The 26,423-nt window shown below is 44.1% G+C and overlaps 1 protein-coding gene across 1 annotated transcript in view; it reads left to right on the top strand.

The window, feature by feature from the left end:
• The window catches only part of LOC126260569 (glutamate receptor 1-like), a 1,252,588-nt gene that overhangs the window by 918,001 nt on the left and 308,164 nt on the right, over positions 1-26,423 (top strand). The window contains exon 7 of the mRNA XM_049957904.1: positions 14,456-14,620. Within this exon, the coding sequence (XP_049813861.1) occupies positions 14,456-14,620 (165 nt within the window). The remainder of the gene's footprint in view (positions 1-14,455; positions 14,621-26,423) is intronic.

Raw genomic sequence — 26,423 nt, 5'->3', positions numbered from 1 at the left:
GTTCAGATCATTACTCTCTTGCAGACTGAATTACACTGCTTGCCTCTCTTGTCAAGTCACGACGAGCTGCATGTCAGTGTTGTGAAGAGCTCAGGTGGTCCATATTTTCTTATCTGGTCATGGCATCTTGAGTGTATTTATGCATGTGTCTAGGACTTCCTAGGCATGATGAGCGTTCTAGTGTCGCCAGTGCTTCCGTCAGTTATGATTGCGTCTCTAAGGTGGGCGCGTTCTTCCGTTCGTAATTTCTTTTGATTCAGTGTCATATAAGGCATCCGTTCCGCTTCTATTTTTGCATACATATCCACCAGAAATTGTTGCAAAAAACGGCGAGTGTTGAGAATGCGACTGTATGTCTGTTTCATTGTCTCTGGTCGCTAAGTCGTAAGCATAGAACTCCTTCGAAGTGACTTTTTTTTTTGTTTCTACGCCTGTTTCAGCTTGGATTTGTTTCACATTAAAATGATATCCGTCGCCTTCGTGCAGAAATATTATTGGATACTGGAGGCCACATACGGACGGTGTGTTTCTGCACCCCTCCTCTTCTTTGTGCAATTATGTCACGGCTTTTGTTTTCATTATGCACAATTATGATGGCGAGTTCGTATATCTGAGGTGCATTAAATCGACGTTCATGTTCTCCACGTGGTCTTTTGTCGACTTCAATTATAGCTTTATGGTCATCAGAAATCATTCGGTCAAGAGCTGTTTTGAATATGTGTATTAGTTGACAGTATTTGTGGAAGATCCTTAGGATATCTTGAACTACTTCTTTTCTTAATCCACTGAAATTTGCGCATCGTTGATACATTTGTTTATTCATTTCCGATGAAATGGACTTGCAGAAATTTGTGGTCTTCGTTGGGTAGTGGTAGTCTTGATCCCATGATGTGACAGATTTCTTGTCGGATGGAAGAAATAAATCGATTTTATCTCTGTTAGTATTACCGAAGTGACCCCGAAAGAAGGCATTTGGATGCACCTGTAGTACGCTTTTATATTTGGAGGAAACTTTTGATTCTGGAGTATCCCCGATCATTTAATGTAAAAATTCCTGCTTCCAGTGGTGGTAATGAATTTTCCATTCCTGCAACAGAATTCCGATGTTTCTCTACTGAATTTTTTCGCGTTGCGGAGTTGGCAGCTGTTATCTATTTTTCCGATTGCGACGTGTTTGTGTTTCTTATATTCTTTCGTCGGGTCGTAGTGGAATACTTCATTTGTTAGGTTTTACTTTTTACTTGTCTTCGTCATCGCTTCTCGCAGGGTGATATTTTCATGTCCGGTTTGAATTCGCTGTCTTTTATTATAAGATTGTGTCACAATTCATGATCCTTCAATCCGTTAATTTCGTTGTTCTTCGGTTTCTTTGCTTGTCACGGTGCTCATTCTCGTTAAGTACACTTTACACATTCTGTTTTCGATTTATACTCAGTCAGTGTACCATTTTCATCACTCACACTTCGCTGTTTGTATTTATTCAATCACTGCACCACTTTTTCGGTTCCTCTCTTCGTTATTGATAAGAAACGGGCGTTTGAACCCAATACGAATCTTTACCAATGGCTAGCCTCACCAGTGGCGAATTCCACAACAAACCAAAAAGGCTTGGAATCGCCCACAACGTTCCAGAACATTTCACAACATTCGAAATGTTCTGGAATGGTCCACAGTTATCTGAAATGTTCCGGGATGTTCCCGAACATTCTGGAATCTTCCCAAATGTTCGAGACTATTCCCGAAGATTCCAGAACATTCTGGGTCATTGTCGAACATTCCAGAACAGGCTGGAGTGTTTCGGAATTCTCTCGAGTACTATTGAATGATCTGGAATTTCTAGAAATTTCTAGAAGGAAAAACTTCCTAGCCACAACGGGAACCTTCTTCGTGGATGGAGGACGGAGGGGTACCACAGAATATAACTTCCTTCATCGTACGGGGACTCGTTTCTGAGTTTTAGGAGCACGCACATTGTACATTTACTTTTGTGATGTGTACTGAATTGATGAGAAGTTGTCAGAAACGTACAAGATATCTTAAGATCCAAAACGACTGACAGAGGCATCATCTAGGTAAAAAAATGGTTCAAATGGCTCTGAGCACTATGGGACTTAACATCTGAGGTCATCAGTCCCCTAGAACTTGGAACTACTTAAACCTAACTAATCTAAGGACATCACACACATCCATGCCCGATGCAGGATTCGAAACTGCGACCGTAGCGGTCGCGCGGTTCCAGGCTGAAGCGCCTAGAACCGCTCGGCCACATCGGACGGCCCCCTCCTAACATATGGCGTTATTGACTTCTCTTGCGGTTTCAGTGTAGCCTGTCGGCAAATGTAGCAAAACTTGTCAGCACCCTTTACGCATTTCTGACGCATATTGAATCACAGGAACTACAATGAACACACACACAAACTACACTTCAGTAACACGTTCGTCTAGCATATTCAAGAACACAACTTGTAACAGACTGAAAATACCCTTAAATGAATCATGGTTCGTTCATCCCTTCTTCCTAGCCTTCCCCTTATTGCTACAACCCCAGGTTAAAAATAGAGACAAAATACACACAGCAGTTGTTGCCTGAATCTTCACCACTGTGACCAACAACAGCGAGATTTCGAAGACTATATGGGAAGGAATTGACGATGAATGCTAATAAAATATATTTGGAGGTGTGAATTACACAGCGCCTGCAGTCACAACTTTTCGTATTTTATTAACTACATGATGCATTTCAGTCCCTGTGGGTCCATATTCAGGTGTACTTTGTCTTACATGTTTTATTTCTTCTCATGATTGAGGTGAAATGCATATTCCACATAATCCAAGGAAACCATTTTCAACATTTTAGTACCGGCAAACATTCTTTTCTCCGTCGTTTTAGTACATGTCAATTCATTCAGGATGTACATTTGCACACACATGTTTATAAACACTGCACGGATGTTTTTGTACGTGGTTAACTTGGAAACGAGAGCTAATTTGAGTTTTCTGTTGTTTCCGTTATCAATGTATTTGATATTGTAGACAAGCTTTTATTTCATCCTAATTGTATTTTCACTTTGGCTAGTGTTACAGGACGTAATTCCCGCACCTATCGTCTCCACGATTTCTACCTCACCATTTGCGACCATCCTATCCACATTAAAATACCTAAGACTCACTTTCAAATGGTTCAAATGGCTCTAAGCACTATGGGACTTAACATCTGATGTCATCAGTCCCCTAGACTTAGAACTACTTAAACCTAACGAACCTAAGGACATCACACACATCCATGCTTGAGGCAGGATTCGGACCTGCGACCTTAACAGCAGCGCGGTTCCAGGCTAAAGCGCCTAGAACCGCTCAGCCACAACGGCCGGCGACTCACTTTCGACCGACAACTAACATGGAAACCTCACCTGCTAACCATCCAACAGGAAGCTCACAGTAGACTAAGACTACTAAAACTACAAAATGGCCGAACATAGGGATGCACCCTCCTCTTGTCCTTCACACACACAAATTCCTGACCCGCCCCATCCGTTGCTACGCAAGTGTGGCATGGATGTATGCCCAAGTTCTACAAGTCCTTCCAGGTCCTCGAACGCCACGCTTTCCGCCTCGTTTTCCGCATCCGTTTACCTTCTGCTACCATTATCCTTTGGCAAATCACCAAATGCTCACCACTCCTCCCATTCAACATCTCCGAATAACCTACACCATCCGCAAACTCGACTCCAACAATTCTATTGTGTCCGCTCTCCATTCCCATTATCCACCTGCACACCCTCCAGGTCTTTCCCCAGTGAAATTTGAACCGTCTTCTTCTCCTGGACCACAAACTCCGTCCCGACATTTACCGAACCTACCAACATTGAATCCACCCCAACCTATCTACCCATCCCCCCGTCCCCGCCATCCCACTATAGGTTCACTCCTCGTCTTCTTCCTATACCACAACGCCTACTTTTCCCCTTACCTGTCGCCCCCGCCTCCTTTTCGTTTCAAATTTATAGATCCCAATACCAGCCACCCATCTCTCTTTCTGCCCCGCACTCACCACTGTCTCATCACAACCTCTTACCTGTCTTAAGTTCTCATCAGAACCACTCTCATATCTCCTTCCATACCCACCGTTCTTTCCATAAGCACTCTACCTGCCCAGGGAAGATCATTTTCTAGTTCGAGTGCTTCTAAATGTTTTTACCTATGCTATCCGCCCACATTTTATCACTATTTTAAACTATTCATGAAGACAGCCTTATTTCTTACTTTATCCCATTAACATCGCCGATTCCAAAAAATTTTAATTCGTGGGATTAGGGGGAATGAAATAACAATAAAGAAAAAAAAGACAAGTCGTTCGGCCATAGGTACACTACCTGTGCGAAATCGGGGTAGGTCAGTAGTCAATGTTTAAAAATTGCGTTATAGGCTTTTATTTTGAAAACAGCTCTAAAATGCTCTTTGTGGGATATGATTATCACAATATTTCCCCTAGAGATCCTGCACCACAAGATGTCTGAAAATCCTGAGTGTGGCGTCGTTCAGATGTTTTCTGTAGTTGATTGTGAAAGTTTGTAAATTGTGAGTCCAAGAGGAATAAATATTTACTGAGCTCTGCACCACTGATTAGCTACATGACAACAGAAAAATGAATACTATAAGGGGTGAAGTTTCGTTTCGAACGCCTCCTGAATCGGTATGCCAAACCTGCTGCATAAAGAATTCCATAACTGCCTGCTGGACTTCCTCGTCCGACAGGAATGGTCGATACGTTAAGGACTTTTTCAAGTAACAAAGGCGTGATAATCGCATGGAGAGAGATTACGATTACACAGCTGGTGTTCTAGTGTCTATTACTTGAGCTGTCGTAACTTATACGTTACGACATTTGCAATATGGGGACTTGCGTTATCATGAAGCACAGAACTTGGTGCACCATTCCACAACGGTTGTTTGCGACAGACGTATTGCCCCATAGTCATTCTCCATTCTTCGGTGAATGTCTACCGGTGCTTGTCCTTCGGCAGCAAAGCAAAGAATAGCAGCACATTGGTCATGTTTGGACGCATGTGTTTAATAACGTCGCCGGAGCTCACGTTACCACATTTACCGCACGTACGTCGGAAAGGCATGAATGCCACACAGACCCCATTGCTAAATGTCAGTGCTTATATACCCGCTTCGGAGTCGTGCTGCATTGCACGTACGCTGCAGTAACGCCCTCAAACTAAAACTCTTTTGTCGTCCTTTATACACTCAGAAGCACTGAAAACAGGGCACCTAGAGAGGAGGATTGGATCTAAATGATGTTTATTCGACATAATGATACAGATGAGACATTCTCTTAATTGCAGGCTCAATACATGCAAACAAATACAGTGAATGCAAGTAGACAAATACAATGCAACATCAATAACGCTTGGACTATCTTTTGCTGCAGTACAAGCCGCAAACCGATTTGTCATCGAGTTGATTGGGCGTCTGATGCTATCCTGGGATGAACTAGCTCAAAAAATTTTGAACAGCCATCCCCAAATTATGTATAGAGTGACGCGCCGGCATCTGGAGTTCCAGCAGATCCCACACATGCTATATTGGGGACATGTCCGGAGAGCAGGCCAGCCATGGCTGAGTCGGAACTTGACATAGCAAGTCTTGCCGAGTTGTATGCGAACGAGGATTTTCTTGCAGGAGAAAAGCTCTTTGTGGACCGTGTAGGAAATGTACCACATGGGATCGAAGAATGTCGTCGACATAACGCTGACACGATAAGCTTCAACGTACCACAATTACAGCGGAGCGAAAATCGTAGGCTATGCCCCTCCAGGCCATTACGCCGGCTGTGCGGGCGGTGTGGCTCGTGCCAGATTTGGTCGAACTGTACCTTTCACCAGGCTGCCTCCACAACGGTATACTCCCCCTGCGGGTCCGGGGTAAGAATAGGCCCGAGGTATTCCTGCCTGTCGTAAGAGGCGACTAAAAGGAGTTTCAGCTGGCCTCTCGTCGGTGAATGATGCTGCCCCTCCTACGCAACCCAGGAAAGCGGCCGCCGCTGGCGACGACTCGATGGAACAGGATCCGCCTCCCGCCGGTTGTAGCGTTGTTCCCTCGACACCTGGCCCTCTGCGGCCGTCGAGGTGACCAGCTCTTCACCCGTTTCGTTCCCCCTCTTTTCTGACTAGCGATGGCTTTGTTACATTGGAACATAAGAGGTATTCGATCTAATCGGGAGGAATTACAACTGCTCCTCTGCCTGCACTGTCCGCTCGTCCTTGGTCTCCAGGAAACCAAGTTGCGCCCAACTGACCGTCTTGCTTTTACCCACTATACCTCGGAGCGGTCTGACCTCCCCCATGTGGACGGTATTCCAGCTCATGGTGGGTCATGTTGCTCGTTCGGGACGATGTCTATTACCATTCCCTCCCATTGACCACCCCACTCCAAGCAATAGCTGCCCGTATTAATCTTTCTGCCTTTACTTTTTCTGTTTGTAGCGTCTACACTCCATCGTCATTCGCAGTTAGTCGGGCTGACATGATGCACCTGATTGTTCAGCTTCCTCCGCCGTTTTTATTGTTTGGCGACTTCAATGCCCATCATCCCCTTTGGGGCTCTCCTGCATCCTGTCACAGAGGCTCCCTCTTGGCGGATGTCTTCAACCATCTCAATCTTGTCTGCCTCAATACTCGCGCCCCGACTTTCCTCTCAGACTCTACTCATACCTACTCGCACTTGGACCTCTTGATCTGTTCTACCACTCTTGCCCGTCGGTTCGAGTGGTATGTCCTGTCTGACACCTATTCGAGCGACCACTTCCCCTGTGTCGTTCGTCTCCTGCACCACACCCCATCACCACGTCCTTAGAGCTGGAACATACCGAAAGCTGACTGGGGACTTTACTCCTCCCTGGCGACCTTTCCGGACCACGATTTTCTCAGTTGTGACGGTCAGGTCGAATACCTCACGGCTGTTATCATCAATGCTGCCGAACGTTCCATTCCTCATACTGCCTCTTCTTCACGTCGCGTTTCCGTCCCCTGGTGGAATGAGGCTTGTCGAGACGCTATCCGTGCTCGACGACGTGCTTTACGCACCTTTCGCCGCCATCCTACGTTGGCGAATTGTATTGGATACAAACGACTCCGAGCGTAATGCCGTAGAGTCATCAAAGACAGCAAAAAAGCTTGTTGGGCCTCTTTCACCAGCTCCTTTAACAGTTTTACTCCCTCTTCTGTCGTCTGGGGTGGCCAGCGCCGGCTGTCGGGCATTAAGGCCCACTCCTCGGTACCTGGCCTGACTTCAGGTGATGAGGTCCTTGTTGATCCTGTGGATATCTCCAACGCCTTCGGCCGCTTTTTCGCGGAGGTTTCAAGCTCCGCCCATTACCACCCTGCCTTCCTTCCCAGAAAAGAGGCAGAAGAGGCTCGGCGACCTTCCTTCCACTCGCTGAATCTGGAAAATTATAATGCCCCCTTTACTATGCGGGAACTCGAACGTGCACTTGCACTGACCCGGTCCTCTGCTCCGGGGCCAGATGCCATTCACGTTCAGATGCTGGCACACTTTTCTCCGGCAGGAAAAAGCTTCCTTCTTCGTACCTACAATCGCGTCCGGACCGAAGATCAAGTCCCCATGCGTTGGCGTGACGCCGTCGTTGTTCCTATACCCAAACCCGGGAAGGATAGACACCTTCCTTCTAGTTACCGCCCCATTTCTCTTACAAGCTGTGTCTGTAAGGTGATGGAGCGCATGGTTAACGCTCGGTTAGTTTGGATTCTTGAATCTCGACGGCTACTTACCAATGTTCAATGCGGCTTTCGTCGCCGCCGCTCCGCTGTTGACCACCTTGTGACCTTGTCGACATTCACCATGAACAACTTTTTGCGAAAGCGCCAAACGGTCGCCGTGTTCTTCGATTTGGAGAAGGCTTATGATACCTGTTGGAGAGGAGGTATCCTCCGCACTATGCACAGGTGGGGTCTACGCGGTCGCCTGCCCCTTTTAATTGATTCCTTTTTAACAGATCGACAGTTAAGGGTACGTGTGGGTTCTGTATTGTCCGACGTCTTTCTCCAGGAGAACGGAGTACCTCAGGGCTCCGTCTTGAGCGTATCCCTTTTTGCCATAGCGATCAATCCAATTATGGATTGCATTCCACCTAACGTCTCAGGCTCTCTTTTTGTCGATGACTTCGCGATCTACTGCAGTGCCCAGCGAACATGTCTCCTGGAGCGCTGCCTTCAGCGTTGTCTAGACAGCCTATACTCATGGAGTGTGGCAAATGGCTTCCGGTTCTCTGAAGAGAAGACGGTTTGCATCAACTTTTGGCGATATAAAGCGTTCCTTCCGCCATCCTTACATCTCGGTCCCGTTGTTCTCCCATTCGTGGAAACAACTAAGTTTCTAGGGCTCACACTGGACAGGAAACTTTGTTGGTCTCCGCACGTCTCTTATTTGGCTGCCCGTTGTACACGTTCCCTTAATGTCCTCAGAGTTCTTAGTGGTTCATCTTGGGGAGCGGATCGCACTGTCCTGCTTCGCTTGTATCGGTCCATAGTCCGATCAAAACTGGATTATGGGAGCCTCGTCTACTCGTCTGCTCGGCCATCCCTCTTACGCCGTCTCAACTCCATCCACCATAGGGGGTTACGTCTTGCGACCGGAGCTTTCTACATTAGTCCCGTCGAGAGTCTTTATGCTGAAGCTGGCGAATTACCATTGACCTACCGGCGCGACGTACTGCTTTGTCGGTATGCCTGCCGGCTGTTGTCAATGCCCGACCACCCCTCTTATCAGTCCGTCTTCGCCGATTCTCTGGACCGTCAGTATGGGTTGTATGTGTCTGCCCTGCTGCCCCCCTTGAGTCCGCTTTCGTCGCCTGCTTCGACAATTGGATTTTGCCCTCCCTACCACCTTCAGAGAGGGTGAGAGCCCGACACCACCTTGGCTCCAGGCTCCGGTTCATGTTTATCTCGACCTCAGCTCGCTCCCGAAGGAGGGTACTCCGGCTGCAGTGTATTGCTCACGGTTTGTCGAACTTCGTGCGCGACTTGCCAGTCACACCTTTATTTACACTGATGGCTCCAAAACTGACGATGGTGTCGGCTGTGCCTTTGTCGTCGGGGCCGTCACCTTTAAATACCGGCTCCTCGAGCAGTGTTCCAGCTTTACGGCCGAGCTTTTTGCTCCCCATCAGGCCGTTCAGTATGCCCGCCGCCACCGCCATTCATCGTATGTACTCTGCTCTGATTCACTCAGTGCTCTTCAGAGCCTTGGAGCTCCATATCCGGTCCATCCCTTGGTGCAACGGATCCAGCAGTCCCTCCATTCTTTCGCTGAGGGTGGCTCTCCTGTCAGCTTTCTGTGGGTTACCGGCCATGTAGGAATGCCTGGGAATGAGGCTGCTGATGCTGCATCCAAGGCTGCAGTCCTCCTGCCTCGGCCAGCCTCCCATTGTGTCCCGTCATCTGACGTTAGTGGGGTTGTTTGTAAGACGCTTGTGTCCTTGTGGTGGGATGCTTGGTCATCCCTCCAAGGAAACAATCTCCGGGCAGTAAAACCGTTCCCAACTGCCTGGACAACCTCCTCGCGACTATCTCGGCGAGAAGAGGTCCTTCTGACCAGGTTGCGGATTGGGCATTGCCGGTTTAGCCACCGCTACCTGCTCTCCGGTGACCCAGCCCCGCAGTGCCCTTGTGGTCATGCATTAACAGTGCGCCATGTTTTATTGTCGTGTCCCCGTTTTAGTCAATCTCGTGTTGTCCTGTCTCTGCCATCTACTTTACAGGATATTTTAGCGGATGACGCTCGAGCAGCTGCTCGTGTTCTTCGTTTCATTACTTCGACTGGATTGTCCAAAGACATCTAACTCTCACTTATTTTATCTGCATCTTTGTAAGAACTTTCTGGTGCCCCCCCCCTTGAGTTTTACTAGATTCTATGTGCTCTAACAATTGTGACTGGGCGCTAATGACCTCAGTAGTTGAGCGCCCTTAAATCCCAAAAAAAAAAAAAAAAAAAAAAAAAAAAAAAAAAAAAAAAAAAAAAAACGGTATACGGCTGTCATCCATTCCCCAAACGAATAGGGATTCGTCACTAAACTCCACGTTTTGCCAATCTGTGGCAGCCCACATCGATCTGGCTTCGCACCATTGTAGAGTCGCCGATATCTCAGTGGTAAAGGCAGTACACGACAAAGGCTCCTGGATTGCTAATATCATCCGCAAGATGAGTGTAAATGTTTTGTGGAACAACTGGCACCCGTACTTCTGCTTTTACTGTGTGGCGAAACACTGTAGTATCCCTGGTTGCTTGCCGCACGATCCTTCGATTCTCTCTCTTCGTCGTCTTTCTGGTGGCTCCAGTCCCGATACGGTACATGTGGGTGCCACCTCGTGCCCACTGCTAAAAGCATCGTCTGACGCAACACGCCAGACGATCGCCGCGGCGAGTCATAAGGCGTGTTGACCTGCATGAGGCTTTCATGCCGATGATCAGTCACCTTTCAAAACTGGCTTAACTGTGAGAAACATCGTCTAACACATCTGTCTGGCATTCCGCGCATACTAACGTCCTCCTTTAGTAGGGATGTAATTGTCACGCATACAACTCGTCAACTGTGCACCTTTTAAATAAGGTCCTCTGCCCGATTGCAGCACCCCTGCATCAAGCTTGGGTCATTTGCATACCGGATCTCAATGTACTTATTTGTAAAGTTTCGCGTCTGTATCTTTCTTCCCTCTGGGTACGCCATTTTCAATGTTCCTGAGTGCATAAAAGAATTTATTATAAATGACAATGAAATGTGTTTCTTCAGTTTCTCCTGGCGTATTTGTAGGGTAGTAATAAGCGACAGTACACTCGTCGACTGTTCAATCATATGACTGTGTGGTTTTGCAAGATGTAAAGCTTCCACTTGTTGCAATCAACGTCTCTAAATGTCGTGGCGTGAAATCCAAGACCGACCTGATATGTTCCATATTAATATCCTTCGATAAAATTAGTAAATGAATCTATAGATCATTAATAGTGGTTACTGGATGGAGTGATAAATTTAGAAGCAACATGTCTGATGGGAGACGAGATAAATTGCAAGGGAAGTTGTATCCATTGTCATTAAAGAAGGCTTGTACATTTCCCGCCACATGTGGTCTATTGACGTGCTACTGAAGACTATCTCATGGACTGCCCTGAAAGAGCAGATATGTCGCTGCCTCCGAAATATACCTCTGGTTGGTTGCCCTCAATATGTAGGACCCATCCCTCTTGTCGAGTGTCTGCTAGTCTCGTCAGTAATGATCGTAGTGAGAGTGCACTCATTACAGCAGCATCCAAAAGAAGTCATGACTGCAGAGCAGACTGAACCCTTATTCGGCCGAAAATACTACGTTTAGCGAGGTCATTCACGTCCTCTGCGAAGTGCAAAAGGTTTTGCCGTTACTGTCCAACGGAAACCGACACAGCAAAAATAATGATAATAATCTATCGTTAGCAGAAGGTGTGGAACCACTGACGCAATCAGGTCCACAAACCGGTGCAATATTAAAGCGTCCAAATTACACTCTAGACGCTTTTGTATGGTCCACAATGGGAACGGGAGAAAGCGGCGATCATCCTATGCTTGTGGTAAATGTTCAAATGTGTGTGAATTCCTACGGGACCAAACTGCTGAGGTCATCGGTCCCTAGACTTTACTTAAACTAACTTATGCTAAGAACAACACACACACCCATGCCCGACGGAGGACTCGAACCTGCGGCGGGAGTGGCCGCCCAATTCGTGACATGGCGCCTCAACCGCGCGGTCACTCCGCACGGCGCTATGCTGTCGTACCGCCTCTGTCTTCCGTGGTATGTAGCAGCAGCATGGACTGTCACGGTTTGACAAAACAGTTTCCCAGACACTGTTAATTCCGAACGCATTCAAATGCTGAAGTCAAAGATGTCTACTTGTTAGTAACGTATTTTACATTTACACTTTATCTGGCCGCTTTTCAATGACCTGTTGCAATTTTGATGCAACCCCGTTCTTTTGGGCCGTCTGACATAAGGCTTAACTGTTCTTGAATCACCGTCACCTGCTACAGTGGCAATAACTTTTTGGTGTTATACCTTTCAAGGTATTCTGCGAGATTAGTTTGATTTATGATCTTTTTGGGCGTTGCGATCTTCATGATCGTTACTATATGAAAGGCAGCGAAACGTAAGCGATGTATCATAATAACCAATAATCTGTCGAGCCTTATTTACATTAGTGATCGTAGAAAATAATGTGGGAATCCTGCACTGCAGGGCAGCAGAATTTATTCGTCGTCGTCTTAGTTATATGAATAAACTTTCAGTGTATTTTTCAGTTCGTGTCGTATACGAACTGGTTTCTGCGCAATGTAAAGCAAATTTTTTGTGCAGTTCAGTGTAGGCTAACGAATTGGAACAGCAAGAAATCCTTGATAAAGTACTGTAGATGTGTTTAGAACCTAGGACATAATTGTACAGTCTGGAATTCAGTAACAGTACATCACCACCTGTAGTTCGTTTGCAAGCTAGAATTTTGTGACAAACTTTCTTCTGTTAAGATGATTCGAACAAGTATCTTCCGTCGAAATTTCATATTGTACAGCTATCCAGTATTATAGTGAAGGCAATCTAAGACTGTACAAGTGTTTAACTATCTCTGTTATTCTGGGTTCATTCTTACATATTCTGTTGAAAATTCATTGCACCATAAGTTACGCCAAACAAAGAACCTTGTCCACATGTGAAGAACGATGGAATACACCTCAGTGCCAGGGTATTGTGGACATCGGATTACACTTATGTGTTACAGTTATTTCGGGATGTTTCTTCTCCTTCGATTTATAGATTAATATTTTCCGCTTTTTGTCTTTCAGTTGATGAAAGAGCGTAACTCTGGCACATCAATATAAGAAACACCAGTTACAGCTGCGTCACCGAAAAAGAAAGGCCCATGAAGTTCCCACCGTGGTATGGCACAAAATATATTCAATGTAGCAGAGCCTTGTTGCAACTATATCAGCTACTGGGAATTTTCAGATCCCCCAGATGTGTACATTGTGTGTGTTCACGCTTCCATTTAGGTGAAATGTCGGTTCGTCACTGAAGACGACACGATCCAGAAAAACATATAGCAACCTTCTGTTTGCAAAGCAGGCACGTAAACCGTAGTCTCTAGTCCTCGGGGCAAACGATAAGGTCCTAGCTGTAAACGCCCACTTAAAAATTTGCAGACAGACGTCTCCGGAATTACTAACTCACGAGTAGCCTCCCGAACTGATTAGTTTGGGATACAGGTGAAAGACTCTCCCCGTTTAGCATGTTCTTCAGTGACACTTACTCGTTCCATATTCTTCCCTTTGCTCACTAATATACAAGCTAAAATGTTGGAGACGCTCTTTCATTAGAAGTACTACTTATAATTGTTACCTGAATGGAATACATGCTACAAAGCCTTGAAACGCGTATATTCATTGTGAAACATCCTGTACAAGTGTATCTATTGTAGACAAGTATACAAGTGGAGCGAATAATATCTTACAATGTTACTTATAATCCGTCTTGATTGCAAAATGTTTGTTCATATAACCGGTTTAGTTTCCTCTAGAACCATCTTCAAATCTGATATTTCGGTTACAGGAGTAACCTGTCCACACACAGCAACCTTCACATGCTGCGTCACAGCACCTATGTGACGCAGCATGTGAAGGTCACTGTGTGTACAGGTTACTCCTGTTACAGAAATATCAAATCTGAAGAGGGTTCTAGAGGAACGGAAACCGGTTACACGAATAAACATTTTGAAATCAAGACGGAATGTAAGGGACATTGTAAAACCACTGATTGCGGTTATCCCTTCAGACATTGTCTGTTTTTGCAACGAATAATATCTGATAGTATAACTGTTTGTAGAAACAGTAGAACTTCATGAGTCCACAGCTCGTGGTCATGCGGTAACGTTCTCGCTTCCCACGCACGGGTTCCCGGGTTCGATTCCCGGCGGTGTCAGGGATTTTCTCTGCCTCGTGTTGACTGGGTGTTGTGTGATGTCCTTCGGTTAGCTAGGTTTAAGTAGTTCTAAGTTCTAGGGGACTGATGACCATAGATGTTAAGTCCCATAGTGCTCATAGCCATTTGAACCATTTTGAACTTCATGAGGTCAATACCTTACGCTATGTTCACTGAATGTTTACAAATCCAAACTTACACTCCTTATAAGATTTTTTTGTTATTCTGTGTCGGCAATTTATGCAATATTTTACAGTAGTGAAACTTATGCTGTGGTAGATAGATGTCGTTTGAATTTGTTTAGTACAGCCACCTTCGCTGGGCATAAACATTGTGTGTGTGTGTGTGTGTGTGTGTGTGTGTGTGTGTGTGTGTGTGTGTGCGTGTGTGCGTGCGTGTGCGTGCGTGTCTGTCGTAAAGTGGCAATACTATTTCAGATAATGGATGACAGATGGGAGAGCGAAGTCATAGAGTACGGCGCCATCAACATCACGGGGTTTCGCATCGTTGACTCATCCAGAACTTACGTCCGCCAGTTTCTGGACAGCTGGCGGAAGTTCAACCATAGCTCATCAACTGCCGTATCCCACGGATACATATCGGTAAGTATTAGTAATTAGGCGAACGGGTGTGTTATACAAACGCATTTTCTGTAATGTGGACAGCGAATCATCGCTGACGGATATATGTAAAATATTCATATTCTGAAGTCTTTATATACACAGATACATTGAAACGGTGGCGCCGCGCGAAGACGCACTTGCGGCCGCGGTCTGCATCCACGCACTCTTGGCGATGGATGGCGCGCGAGACGAAAGTAACCGGCGTACTGGTCAGCGGATTTAATTGGAAACGTTTATTAGCTGAACCGGATTAATTCTCTGCTCTGTTACACTATCAAATCAATCTAACTAAGGCTCGTCAGCCTCGCGAGACATTGCTAAACTTCTAACTGCTCCAGTCTCGATAACCAAAGCCCTATTACCAATAGAACTACCTTCAGAGAGGTCCGAGATACGACCACTCGAATACGTATATCGCTAACAGTTCACACACCGCTTCCAACTGGCTACTTCCAACTCTCACCGATAATTATCACTACAACAAAGCAGGAATACAGTTCAGAATAAACGGGGAAAGAGTCTGAAACGGTCCTAACTTCTTTTTCCTTATTTTGACTGATTCCTATTTACCACTGCAGTTGGATTAACACCGTTTATGAAAAAGTAAATACGCTGCTGATACCTTCCCCTCAATGACAGCTTAAAAAATTTGGAAGTGCCTTAATGCATGTAACACGTAAAGGTACTGTAGCAAAGCGTTCAGAAAACACCACGTAAACTGTAGGGATGAAGGAGTTTCTCGCCCGCCCATTTAATCCGCTATTCAGTCTTTCTGTTCCGAACTAATACGCCTCGGACAGATAGTTTTCCTCCAAGAAAGATTTGCTGCGATCACAGACACGGGACACAAGCACACTTGAATGATATACAAAATGAATACCTATATGTGAGACATATAATAGATAAAAGTCAACAAATATTATTTAGCAAGAGCTGTTGTAGCAAAAAATAATTCTGGGTTACTGTTTGCTATTGACGATGGATATGTGGGTAGATAGTGTAACTTTTGTTATACGAAAACAGTGTTCACAAAATTAGTGACCGACCAACTAAACGATCCCTAAATAATAAAATTGTCAGCACTGAGGAACGAGTAATAACGTGGATTGAAATGCCGCAGCTGTAAACATTTTCGACTTCAAGTCGTTGTTAGCTGATTATAAATGCCACTATCGTTTCAAGAGCACTATCTTTAATACCTTGAGCTCACTGAAACAGAACAAAATTGTTCAATCTTTATCCCTAGTTTCTTCAAAATGTTGTTAACTGAATTATAACCATTACGCCAGCACACTCTGTTTATGGCAACTACGTAGAGCTCTAGCACTGAAATTGCCCTTTACTGAACAAATTTAATTTTAATTCGAGGCGTTACTCTAAGAGAAAGGTTAAAAACTTAACTGAAAATTGAGTTGAACCTACGTGACCCACTTTAATAAATGCCGGTTGACGGTCAACAGTTTGGCTACAGAGATATGAGTTCGGCAGCTTCCTACCTGAGACGACTCTTGCAAGATCTCTGGTGCCGACGTTCCGCTGTTTCACTGATCGCCGCTCCGTCAGAATAAACCATAACTGAAACCTCTCTGGTCCTAAAGCAGAACGGAACATGCCAATGAAGTTAATTTAATACCCAGAATGCAGAGTTCAAGAATACAACAGTGGACGACCGGCAGAGCGTCACACCTGGTGCGCATTCCGCCCGTTCATTTTTCACCTCACCAAAATCAAACCGTTCAAAAGTTCGTCCCTTCCATAGATTCCAATATAATTTTGGGCATACCAAAGCGGACTATGGGCAGCTCACTGCCCGAAACGAAGAAAGTCCGTTTCACTTGTAATATTCGTCGTATCTCGTAGCTACAACGCGTCGTAGCTCACCATTCTTCCTCAGAGGGCTCCTCTCAACATACTCACAGATACTAGTTTCCCTAAAAGACCGAAGATCCTAAAACTACAACGAAGTTACATACACACATGGATTTAACGTTGCTCAATAAACAATAATAATGAGTCCACGTAAGACATTACATTGCAACGGCACACACAAAATTACAACAGCGTATGCGAAATTACTCAAAGAAATTAAACCTAAAATTACAACATTCTCGATAATAAAGAAATTCCTGGGACCGATATCTTGTCAGTATCGATATCGGGATCAGGCCAAAAATAGTCGAGATTCTCGATTCCCAGGATAGGAAAATTCAAAATAAGCAATGTTCACAGAAAAAAGTAAAAATAAGAGACAAAAGAAAAAATTCATACTGATTTCCTTAATGTTTTGCAGAACTCTAAACGATTAATAATAGCAGATGTGCAAAACAATAAATTTCATTTGTTTGCATGAATGATCTCTAACGAAATCTGTCACTTTTATCACACACCACCTCCGGGTAGTTATTGCATCCACGTTCTAATTTGCGATCTCTCTTTTTAACGAACAAATCCACGCTCACTTCTTAGCAACGTCCGGGATCGCGATTTGGATTCTCTGTCTTCCGTATTTGGTTGATCACGAAGGGTCACCTATTCACTACTTCACAAATACACAATGAAAACACGACCTCCGCCCCAAAGGGAGAAAGTAAAAAACTGACAAAAGTTTCGTTTCGCGACATATTATAAAAAGTGGAAGAAGTACAAGTAGACCTAATTCTAATTTTTGGTTTAATTTTATTGAGTGATTTCGCATTCGTTGTTGTAATTTTTCATTTATATCACTAACTTCGGAGTTATGTTAACTTGCTATGCTATCTAGCAGTTGCAGATGCGTTAACATCGTCTACTCTCGTCCCTATTGCGACAGCTGATAAGATTTGACGGAAGTTTCCAGAGAAGAAAACGGTACAGCCGGCCATAGGGCTATTGTTGTTAAGCAAATGTGCAATTGTTCTGTGAAATGCTTCAACGGATATTTTATGGGATATCGGAATCTCATCCCAAGCAATGGAAATGCAATCTTGCTTCAGTTACCTCTATTACTTTGCTTTGAATCATTACGGATGTTGTACGTGCTGTAGATATAGACCAGGGCTTAACAACTGGCCGGTTTTGAGCGCGAGTACTCGCGTCTGCTCAGGCACGTGCTCGCGAGCAGCTGCAAGGTCGTGGAGTAGGGAGGGAGGGGAGGGAGGGGAAATGCGCGCGCACGTTTGAATAGGGCCGCAGCGTGCCTATTGAATTCGCGCCGACTGTGTAACGTTTAAAGTACTACGATCAGCTCTTAACAGTCACTTCGCTGGTTAAGAATCATGTGAAGTCGCCATTGTGTAACCCCAACCATGCTTTCGCAGTTCAGCCCCCATTGGGAGGAATTGTATCTGTTTACAGAAAAAGACGGTGTTGCAAAATGTTTAGTATGTCACAAAACGCTGAATTCTTTTACGAAATTTAATTTGCAGCTACATTATATGTCATACCACGCGAAAGACTATGGACGTGGAAAATGTGATTGACCAGATCGTGCACAGGAAGTTATTAAACTTAAAAGGAAGCTATCCGAAGAAGATCTGGACGATGAAGAAAAATTAACTGAGGCAGCTCTCAGAGTGGGTTACAAAATTGCTTTGCTTTTAGCAAAATTCCTGCGCCCCTTAACTGATGGCGATTTAACAAAAGAATGTTTGGTAGCTGCAGCGGAACATTTGTGTCCATCTGAAGTTGAACAGTTTCTGATTGTGCCATTATCTAACATGACCATAATGCGTCGCATACAGGACATGGCAGACGACGTCCAGAGCCAGTTTGCAAATATCTGTAAAGATTTTATGGCGTATTCTCTAGCTCTGGACGAAAGTGTTGATATCACTGGAACAGCGCAGCTTGCCATATTTATTAGAGGTGTTAATAGAGATCTTCAGGTGAGGGAGGAGCTCCTCGATGTAGTAGCCATGAAGAACACTACAACCGGAGGTGATATTTTAAGTAGTGTTGAAGAAAGTGTTGAAAATATAGGATTGTCGTGGAATTCTTTAGTTTCAGTGTCTACAGATGGTAGAGGCATACACTAAGCTAATAAAATTATGAGGCACGTGTACATTCTCCTTTATTTGTTTCATTTGTCCCAGTAATAATTCGTGAGTGATATCCCTGCAGGTGGCCGCGGATTTACATCGACTGGCGGCAGCTGTTGTGTACCCCACGTGACTCTCCCCACTCTCCGCTCTGGTCCGGTAGTGGGGGTAGCGTGCTCGCGCTGCTCCGTGCTCGCACCTTGCTGCTCACAGCTTGCTCCGCGAGCACGTATGTTGTGAAGCCTGGGTATAGACCAATAGGGAATGTTTGTAGGTAGAATGAGCAGTTCGTAATGGACCTGCCGACATAGCATGGAGGTCGTGTGGCCTGTGACCGCTACATGACAGAGACAAAATTTTGACAGCGGCTGGAAATTTCACTTCATTGGAGCTCAGACAATTAGCATAAAAAATTAGAAAATTATATCGACAAACCTTCCTTGTGAGTCACTTAGCCTATTACTGAAAACCAGATCAAAATCCATGCAGTAGATTGTGGGGTGGCACGTCGGGCCGCATATGTACCGTTTTTTTTTTATTAATTGATAACCTACATAAATTAGTATGTTATGAATCTCCAGTAGACTACCTGTGGGAAGGTATCGGTGAGTTGGACGCCGGTTCCAAGTAGTGATCGCTAAGTATAGGCACCATCTGGAACACTTCGTGCCTATTGTTAAGTGTTTGAGACGGCTGCCACCTTCAGTGGCACCGGAACTGTGACTCTGTGGTTGTCTGTAGAATTATTACGTTGTTTGTGAGAGAGTATGATTAATAACTCTAATTCTACTTACATTTAAATGTATTATGCATTATGAGACACAACCACAAACGATTTGAAAGTCATTTTAATTCTGTTAATCGCATTGAATTACAAGAGGCTTAATTGGATTTCATACTCATTGCTGCAGATACTTACTGCATTCGATGACGATCGTCTCTATAACGATCATTCACGCATCCATATTACTTCCGTGCCAAAATTTATACCGTAGCAGCTGATCGGTACAGACTGCGCACGCCTCTGGGTTGTCAATAATGGAAGATAAATAGTAAAACATTCCCCTTCTCATATCCTCTAAACTCGTTGTGACCGCGCTACTTACCCCTCTGTCCATGAGATAGGCGGCCAACATCGCTTAGCTCACGGCCGAATTCAACAAGGTCAATTAAAATTAAGCAAATCTTAAAATACTACTGTGTCTGGAGGTAATTTTGCTTTTTAGCATGAAAACTACACTCTTAAGGAGCTGTTAGTGAAGCTCTAGATGCGGGTGTTTTATCGCAACAATTTTACGATAATTACCGCAACGTTTTCTTACCACACGTTAAGTAATGCAACTTTATGTCTAGTAATTGACGCAAACTTGGGAGCACGCTGGCAACACCATGTACTGTTAACGTAGTTTCCTTTTTAGCATGGCCTACTGTGCACCGACAGGAGCCAAGTATTCATATCGAGAATTGAGAAGTAGAGTGACAGAACTGAGCATAACATCAAAAGCGAATATTTCGTTATCGGTTGTCAGAGGACGACAACAGGAAAAACAGAAAGTGGTGGGTAAATCCAATAACTGTTGACCTCGAGAAGGAAGGTTTAAACGAAAGACTAAAATTATCCAACCTCGTTTTCGGATAATTATCATACGTCGATACAATTATTTGCGTATCTCCTTCCTAACATATGTGACAAACTTACAGGCAGAGATAACAACATGCGAGATGGTACAGGACCTGAATCTTGTTTCTTACAATTATTTTTTTTTAAATTGGTGTCGTGGACATCACATAAGCATTTGCACTTGTTAGCTTCCATTATACCCACTCAGGTTCAAATAAAGTGTCGGGCTACCCGCGTATAGAGTCCGCACAGAATACCGTGGTCGGTGCGCAGTGACCAATTATCGTCCAAAGCGCTGGATGAGTTCACTCGTTTGTTCAGAAGTGGAGGCCGATAGTATTTGCCACCTTTCGGCCAGTCGGCGATGACAGAATACAGGCGCACGCCCTGCAAAATTTCTCGAACGATCTTACGGAAAACGTGTTGTAAAAAACTTTAGTTTTTGTGTTACTTATAGCTTTATATGTCAAGTTTATGATGATGTGGCTATCATTTCGTTAATGATCAGTTTTTCTTATATTTACATGGAAGTAAGACACTGCGAGAAATTCGAAAGAGTTTGCAATGAAGGAATAGGGGTCGCTATGATTTTGAGTTTGGTGTACGGTATATTACACGATATGTTGATGCATTTGAAATTTAGTTAACATATCTAATTTTTCTTTAGACTTGGGCAAGGTCTCAATCTGTCACCAATCTCGAGAAAACTGATTTGATGTAGCGCACTCATTTGCGATCGCGCTGCGCCAGTGACGAAATCGGCATGAGAAATCCACAACATTCCTCATGTTTCATACAGGATTTGAGATAAAAGGGATTTTGGCAAATGGTAGCACGCAAAGAGGAGAGTATTTTTCCATATGTTTACTATTCAAGAATCATTATCTACCGTGTTATTCCACTAACTACAGACATTGTTAATCAAATAATTTAACTTTTAAGGGCCATCGATAGCTGGTGGAACGAGAAATGCTATTGGTTTGGGAATAACGTAATTGAAGGCATTAGACATTTATTTTGTACTGAGAACAGGCTTTTTCATAAGCTACTGACTTAGTTTTCCTCAGTTCCTCACTTAATAAACCACCGTTTCAGAATTTTCTCGCAATTGGGTCTGCAAAATATGTTAGTGAGATGTCATTTTTAAACTCGGCTTTAATTGGCAAAAGATGCAAATTGTAACATGGCAACAAGAGAAATATGTGGGTTCTACTAAATTCGCCACTCATGACATTTCTCTCATAGTTAAAAGTGGTTAATAGGCCATACGAAAATAAATCATCGGCAGGAGTGGCCGAGCGGTTCAGTCTGGAACCGCGCGACCGCTACGGTCGCAGGTTCGCCCTGCCTCGGGCATGGGTGTGTGTGATGTCCTTAGGTTGGTTAGGTTTAAGTAGTTATAAGTTCCAGGGGACTGATGACCTCCGATGTTAAGTCCCATAGTGCTCAGAGGCATTTGAACCATTTTTGAAAATAAATCGCTGCATTTTTTGTGGACTTCTTTTTAGATACTTTCCAAAGTAGAGGTGACAGATGCTTTTAAATCGTCACAATGCAAATGTGGTTGGGGAGGGGCTCCACTTAATATTCACAAAAAATTTGATCTTCAGTTCAGAACGGCACTTCCCCTACAGCGCTGACGCTTCCCCTACAGCTCCTGTCCGCGACCCCCACCACCATCGCTCTCCGCACGTGTGCTCTGCTGACTGCGCATCTGCAGGCCACAGTATTTTGCGCGGACTCCACTAACTTGAATTTAGAGCAACACTCAACAACCGTGGCCGCCAGCAGCTGGGCACAGCACTGCCTTTATTTCTCGCCTTTGTGGCTACTACCACTTGCGCCTTTTAACAGAATAAAATGGGCCCAGGCCCATCCGTCTGCGATACGACCATGAGACCGTGCCTGTCCTTTGGCAATGTTCGTTAATTTCGGTACAGTGTAGCCACGTCATATACCCCAACACTGGATCCATATTTCTTGCGTTGTTTATCGGCCGTAAGTTTTGTTAAGAATCGTCCCTGTACCCTTTAGCCTTAACGTTAATTGACTTTTTTGGCCAGTTGCTATATGCGGATTATGACAGAGAATGTTTGATTTTGCAGTTTGACGACCACTGCTGCAACTGTTGCGTTTTTACAGAATATTGCAGAGAACCATAAAAACTGTTGCCATGGCCAAAACGTCGTTTCCACCAATGGTAGTTTTCTACAATATGACCTAACACCATACCCAGGAAACCGATATGTCAACTGACTGTGACTGCAGAAGCGTGAAGAATAATGTAAGTTGCAGATGTCGCACTCTAAAAGCATTGCACCCCAAAAGTTGCGCATTGTCAGAAGAGAGCATTATACTGTACCGGGTCCCCTGTAGACACAATTATGATGCGGCACAGGTAAAAGGAGCATCATAGTATTGGAGTGAAATGGTACAACAGCTGGAAATGTACACTAAAGTTGAAGTATGCAGGGTAGTATCATTCTTGTGAGCAAAACATATGAATTGCGAACAGATTCACAATGGAATTCTGGCGATAGGTGGACCAAATCCATCGTCACATCTAGCAGTAATGAAGTTGCGCCAACAATTTGACCAAGGCCATACAGACGTGGGTGGTGATGACCGGGAAGGGTAGACACTGTACGATGTGATTTCTATTTTCTTCACCAAACTGAAAGAACATTTGGGGGGAAAGAGTTTGCACCGATGAGAGCATTCACATAGTTGTTCTCGAACGGCTCCGAATTGAGGAACTCCACGACTGGTAGAATGTCCAGATCGTTGCTTACAGAGAGTTGGTGACAGGTGAAAAATAGTGTCACTTATTTATCTGTCGGGTCATTCTGAAGCGTAGTGCGGCGCTGAATGAAAGTTATCTTCCACATCACACTAGCGGTGATCGTGAAACTGCATCCCGAATCAAGTAGTCGCGCAGTCTGCGGTCCTCGGCCGTATTTTATACCACTGCGCGTCTAGGAAGTAACAGCTAAATCCAAAAACATCAGCTAACTTTAAGAGCTTCTAACGAGTGTAGTTTTCTTGTTCACAATCAGTAACAAACAAAAATAGTTACAGATGCAGTAACATTCTAAGATGTGCTTTATTTTAATTAACGTCGGTGAACTGGGCTGTGACAGGGGCAGAGAGGTAAGTCACGCGGCCAGTGCGAGGTTATAATGTGTGAGAGGGTGATGTCTTATTGTTTACCTTCAGTTTCTTACACCCCAAGGCCGTGTGTGACTCGTACCAATCAGGTGCTTTGCTATAAATTTTGACAAGGAAATAAATATTCATGAATGCGCAATACAGACACCCTCATCTTCAAATGTGGTACATACTTGTAGCAACGAATATGAAACAAAAATTAAGGCCGTAGTAATACACCACAAAGAGTAGAAGAAAACGACATTCAAAACATTAGTAAATATTCGTGGTCGTGTCGCGTATTGCATAATGCATTTGAATGTGGGTACATTTACTGTTATTATTTACGCTCAGAAATACAGAAACAATTCGTCAGACAATTACAGTACCATACCATTGGAGGTCTCTGAAGGTGGCAATACTCAGAGTGTTCCGAACGCCGTTGACTTCTAATGATCTGTACTTGGAGGCCGGCGGGCAACTGATCGCGCCCTTACTAGTTAATCTATCGGGTGCTCGTAACGTTATAATTTAAGTAGATTATCAGTCAATAGTCATGGGTGACTGGAATTCGTCAGTAGGAAAAGGGAGAGAAGGAAACATAGTAGGTGAATATGGATTGGGGGGAATAAATGAAAGAGGAAGCCGCCTTGTAGAATTTTGCACAGAGCATAACTTAATCATAGCTAACACTTGGTTCAAGAATCATAAAAGAAGGTTGTATACCTGGAAAAATCCTGGAGATACTAATAGGTATCAGATAGATTATATAATGGTAAGACAGAGATTTAGGAACCAGGTTTTAAATTGTAAGACATTTCCAGGGGAAGATGTGGATTCTGACCACAATCTATTGGTTATGAACTGCAGATTGAAACTGAAGAAACTGCAAAAAGGTGGGAATTTAAGGAGATGGGACCTGGATAAACTGAAAGAACCAGAGGTTGTAGAGAGTTTCAGGGAGAGCATAAGGGAACAATTGACAGGAATGGGGGAAAGAAATACAGTAGAAGAAGAATGGGTAGCTCTGAGGGATGAAGTAGTGAAGGCAGCAGAGGATCAAGTAGGTAAAAAGACGAGGGCTAATAGAAATCCTTGGGTAACAGAAGAAATATTGAATTTAATTGATGAAAGGAGAAAATATAAAAATGCAGTAAATGAAGCAGGCGAAAGGGAATACAAACGTCTCAAAAATGAGATCGACAGAAAGTGCAAAATGGCTAAGCAGGGATGGCTAGAGGACAAATGTAAGGATGTAGAGGCTTGTCTCACTAGGGGTAAGATAGATACTGCCTACAGGAAAATTAAAGAGACCTTTGGAGAGAAGAGAACCACTTGTATGAATATCAAGAGCTCAGATGGCAACCCAGTTCTAAGCAAAGAAGGGAAGGCAGAAAGGTGGAAGGAGTATATAGAGGGTTTATACAAGGGCGATGTACTTGAGGACAGTATAATGGAAATGGAAGAGGATGTAGATGAAGATGAAATGGGAGATAAGATACTGCGTGAAGAGTTTGACAGAGCACTGAAAGACCTAGGTCGAAACAAGGCCCCTGGGAGTAGACAACATTCCATTAGAACTACTGATGGCCTTGGGAGAGCCAGTCATGACAAAACTCTACCATCTGGTGAGCAAGATGTATGAGATAGGCGAAATACCCACAGACTTCAAGAAGAATATAATAATTCCAATACCAAAGAAAGCAGGTGTTGACAGATGTGAAAATTACCGAACTATCAGTTTAATAAGTCACAGCTGCAAAATACTAACACGAATTCTTTACAGACGAATGGAAAAACTGGTAGAAGCGGACCTCGGGGAAGATCAGTTTGGATTCCGTAGAAATGTCGGAACACGTGACGCAATACTAACCTTACGACTTATCTTAGAAGAAAGATTAAGAACAGGCAAACCTACGTTTCTAGCGTTTGTAGACTTGGAGAAAGCTTTTGACAACGTTAACTGGAACACTCTCTTCCAAATTCTGAAGGTGGCAGGGGTAAAATACAGGGAGCGAAAGGCTATTTACAATTTGTACAGAAACCAGATGGCAGTTATAAGAGTCGAGGGGCATGAAAGGGAAGCAGTGGTTGGGAAAGGAGTGAGACAGGGTTGTAGCCTCTCCCCGATGTTATTCAATCTGTATATTGAGCAAGCAGTAAAGGAAACAAAAGAAAAATTCGGAGTAGGTATTAAAATTCATGGAGAAGAAGTAAAAACTTTGAGGTTCGCCGATGACATTGTAATTCTGTCAGAGACAGCAAAGGACTTGGAAGAGCAGTTGAACGGAATGGACAGTATCTTGAAAGGAGGATATAAGATGAACATCAACAAAAGCAAAACGAGGATAATGGAATGTAGTCAAATTAAATCGGGTGATGCTGAGGGGATTAGATTAGGAAATGAGACACTTAAAGTAGTAAAGGAGTTTTGCTATTGAGGGAGTAAAATAACTGATGATGGTCGAAGTAGAGAGGATATAAAATGTAGACTGGCAATGGCAAGGAAATCGTTTCTGAAGAAGAGAAATTTGTTAACATCGAGTATAGATTTAAGTGTCAGGAAGTCGTTTCTGAAAGTATTTGTATGGAGTGTAGCCATGTATGGAAGTGAAACATGGACGATAACCAGTTTGGACAAGAAGAGAATAGAAGCTTTCGAAATGTGGTGCTACAGAAGAATGCTGAAGATAAGGTGGGTAGATCACGTAACTAATGAGGAGGTATTGAATAGGATTGGGGAGAAGAGAAGTTTGTGGCACAACTTGACTAGAAGAAGGGATCGGTTGGTAGGACATGTTTTGAGGCATCAAGGGATCACAAATTTAGCATTGGAGGGCAGCGTGTAGGGTAAAAATCGTAGAGGGAGACCAAGAGATCAATACACTAAGCAGATTCAGGAGGATGTAGGTTGCAGTAGGTACTGGGAGATGAAGAAGGTTGCACAGGATAGAGTAGCATGGAGAGCTGCATCAAACCAGTCTCAGGACTGAAGACC

The sequence above is a fragment of the Schistocerca nitens genome, chromosome 5, assembly GCF_023898315.1.
Source record: "Schistocerca nitens isolate TAMUIC-IGC-003100 chromosome 5, iqSchNite1.1, whole genome shotgun sequence".
NCBI lineage: Eukaryota > Metazoa > Arthropoda > Insecta > Orthoptera > Acrididae > Schistocerca > Schistocerca nitens.
The sequence above is the reverse complement of the archived record's forward strand: the minus strand, read 5'-3'. Positions and strand labels throughout refer to the sequence as shown.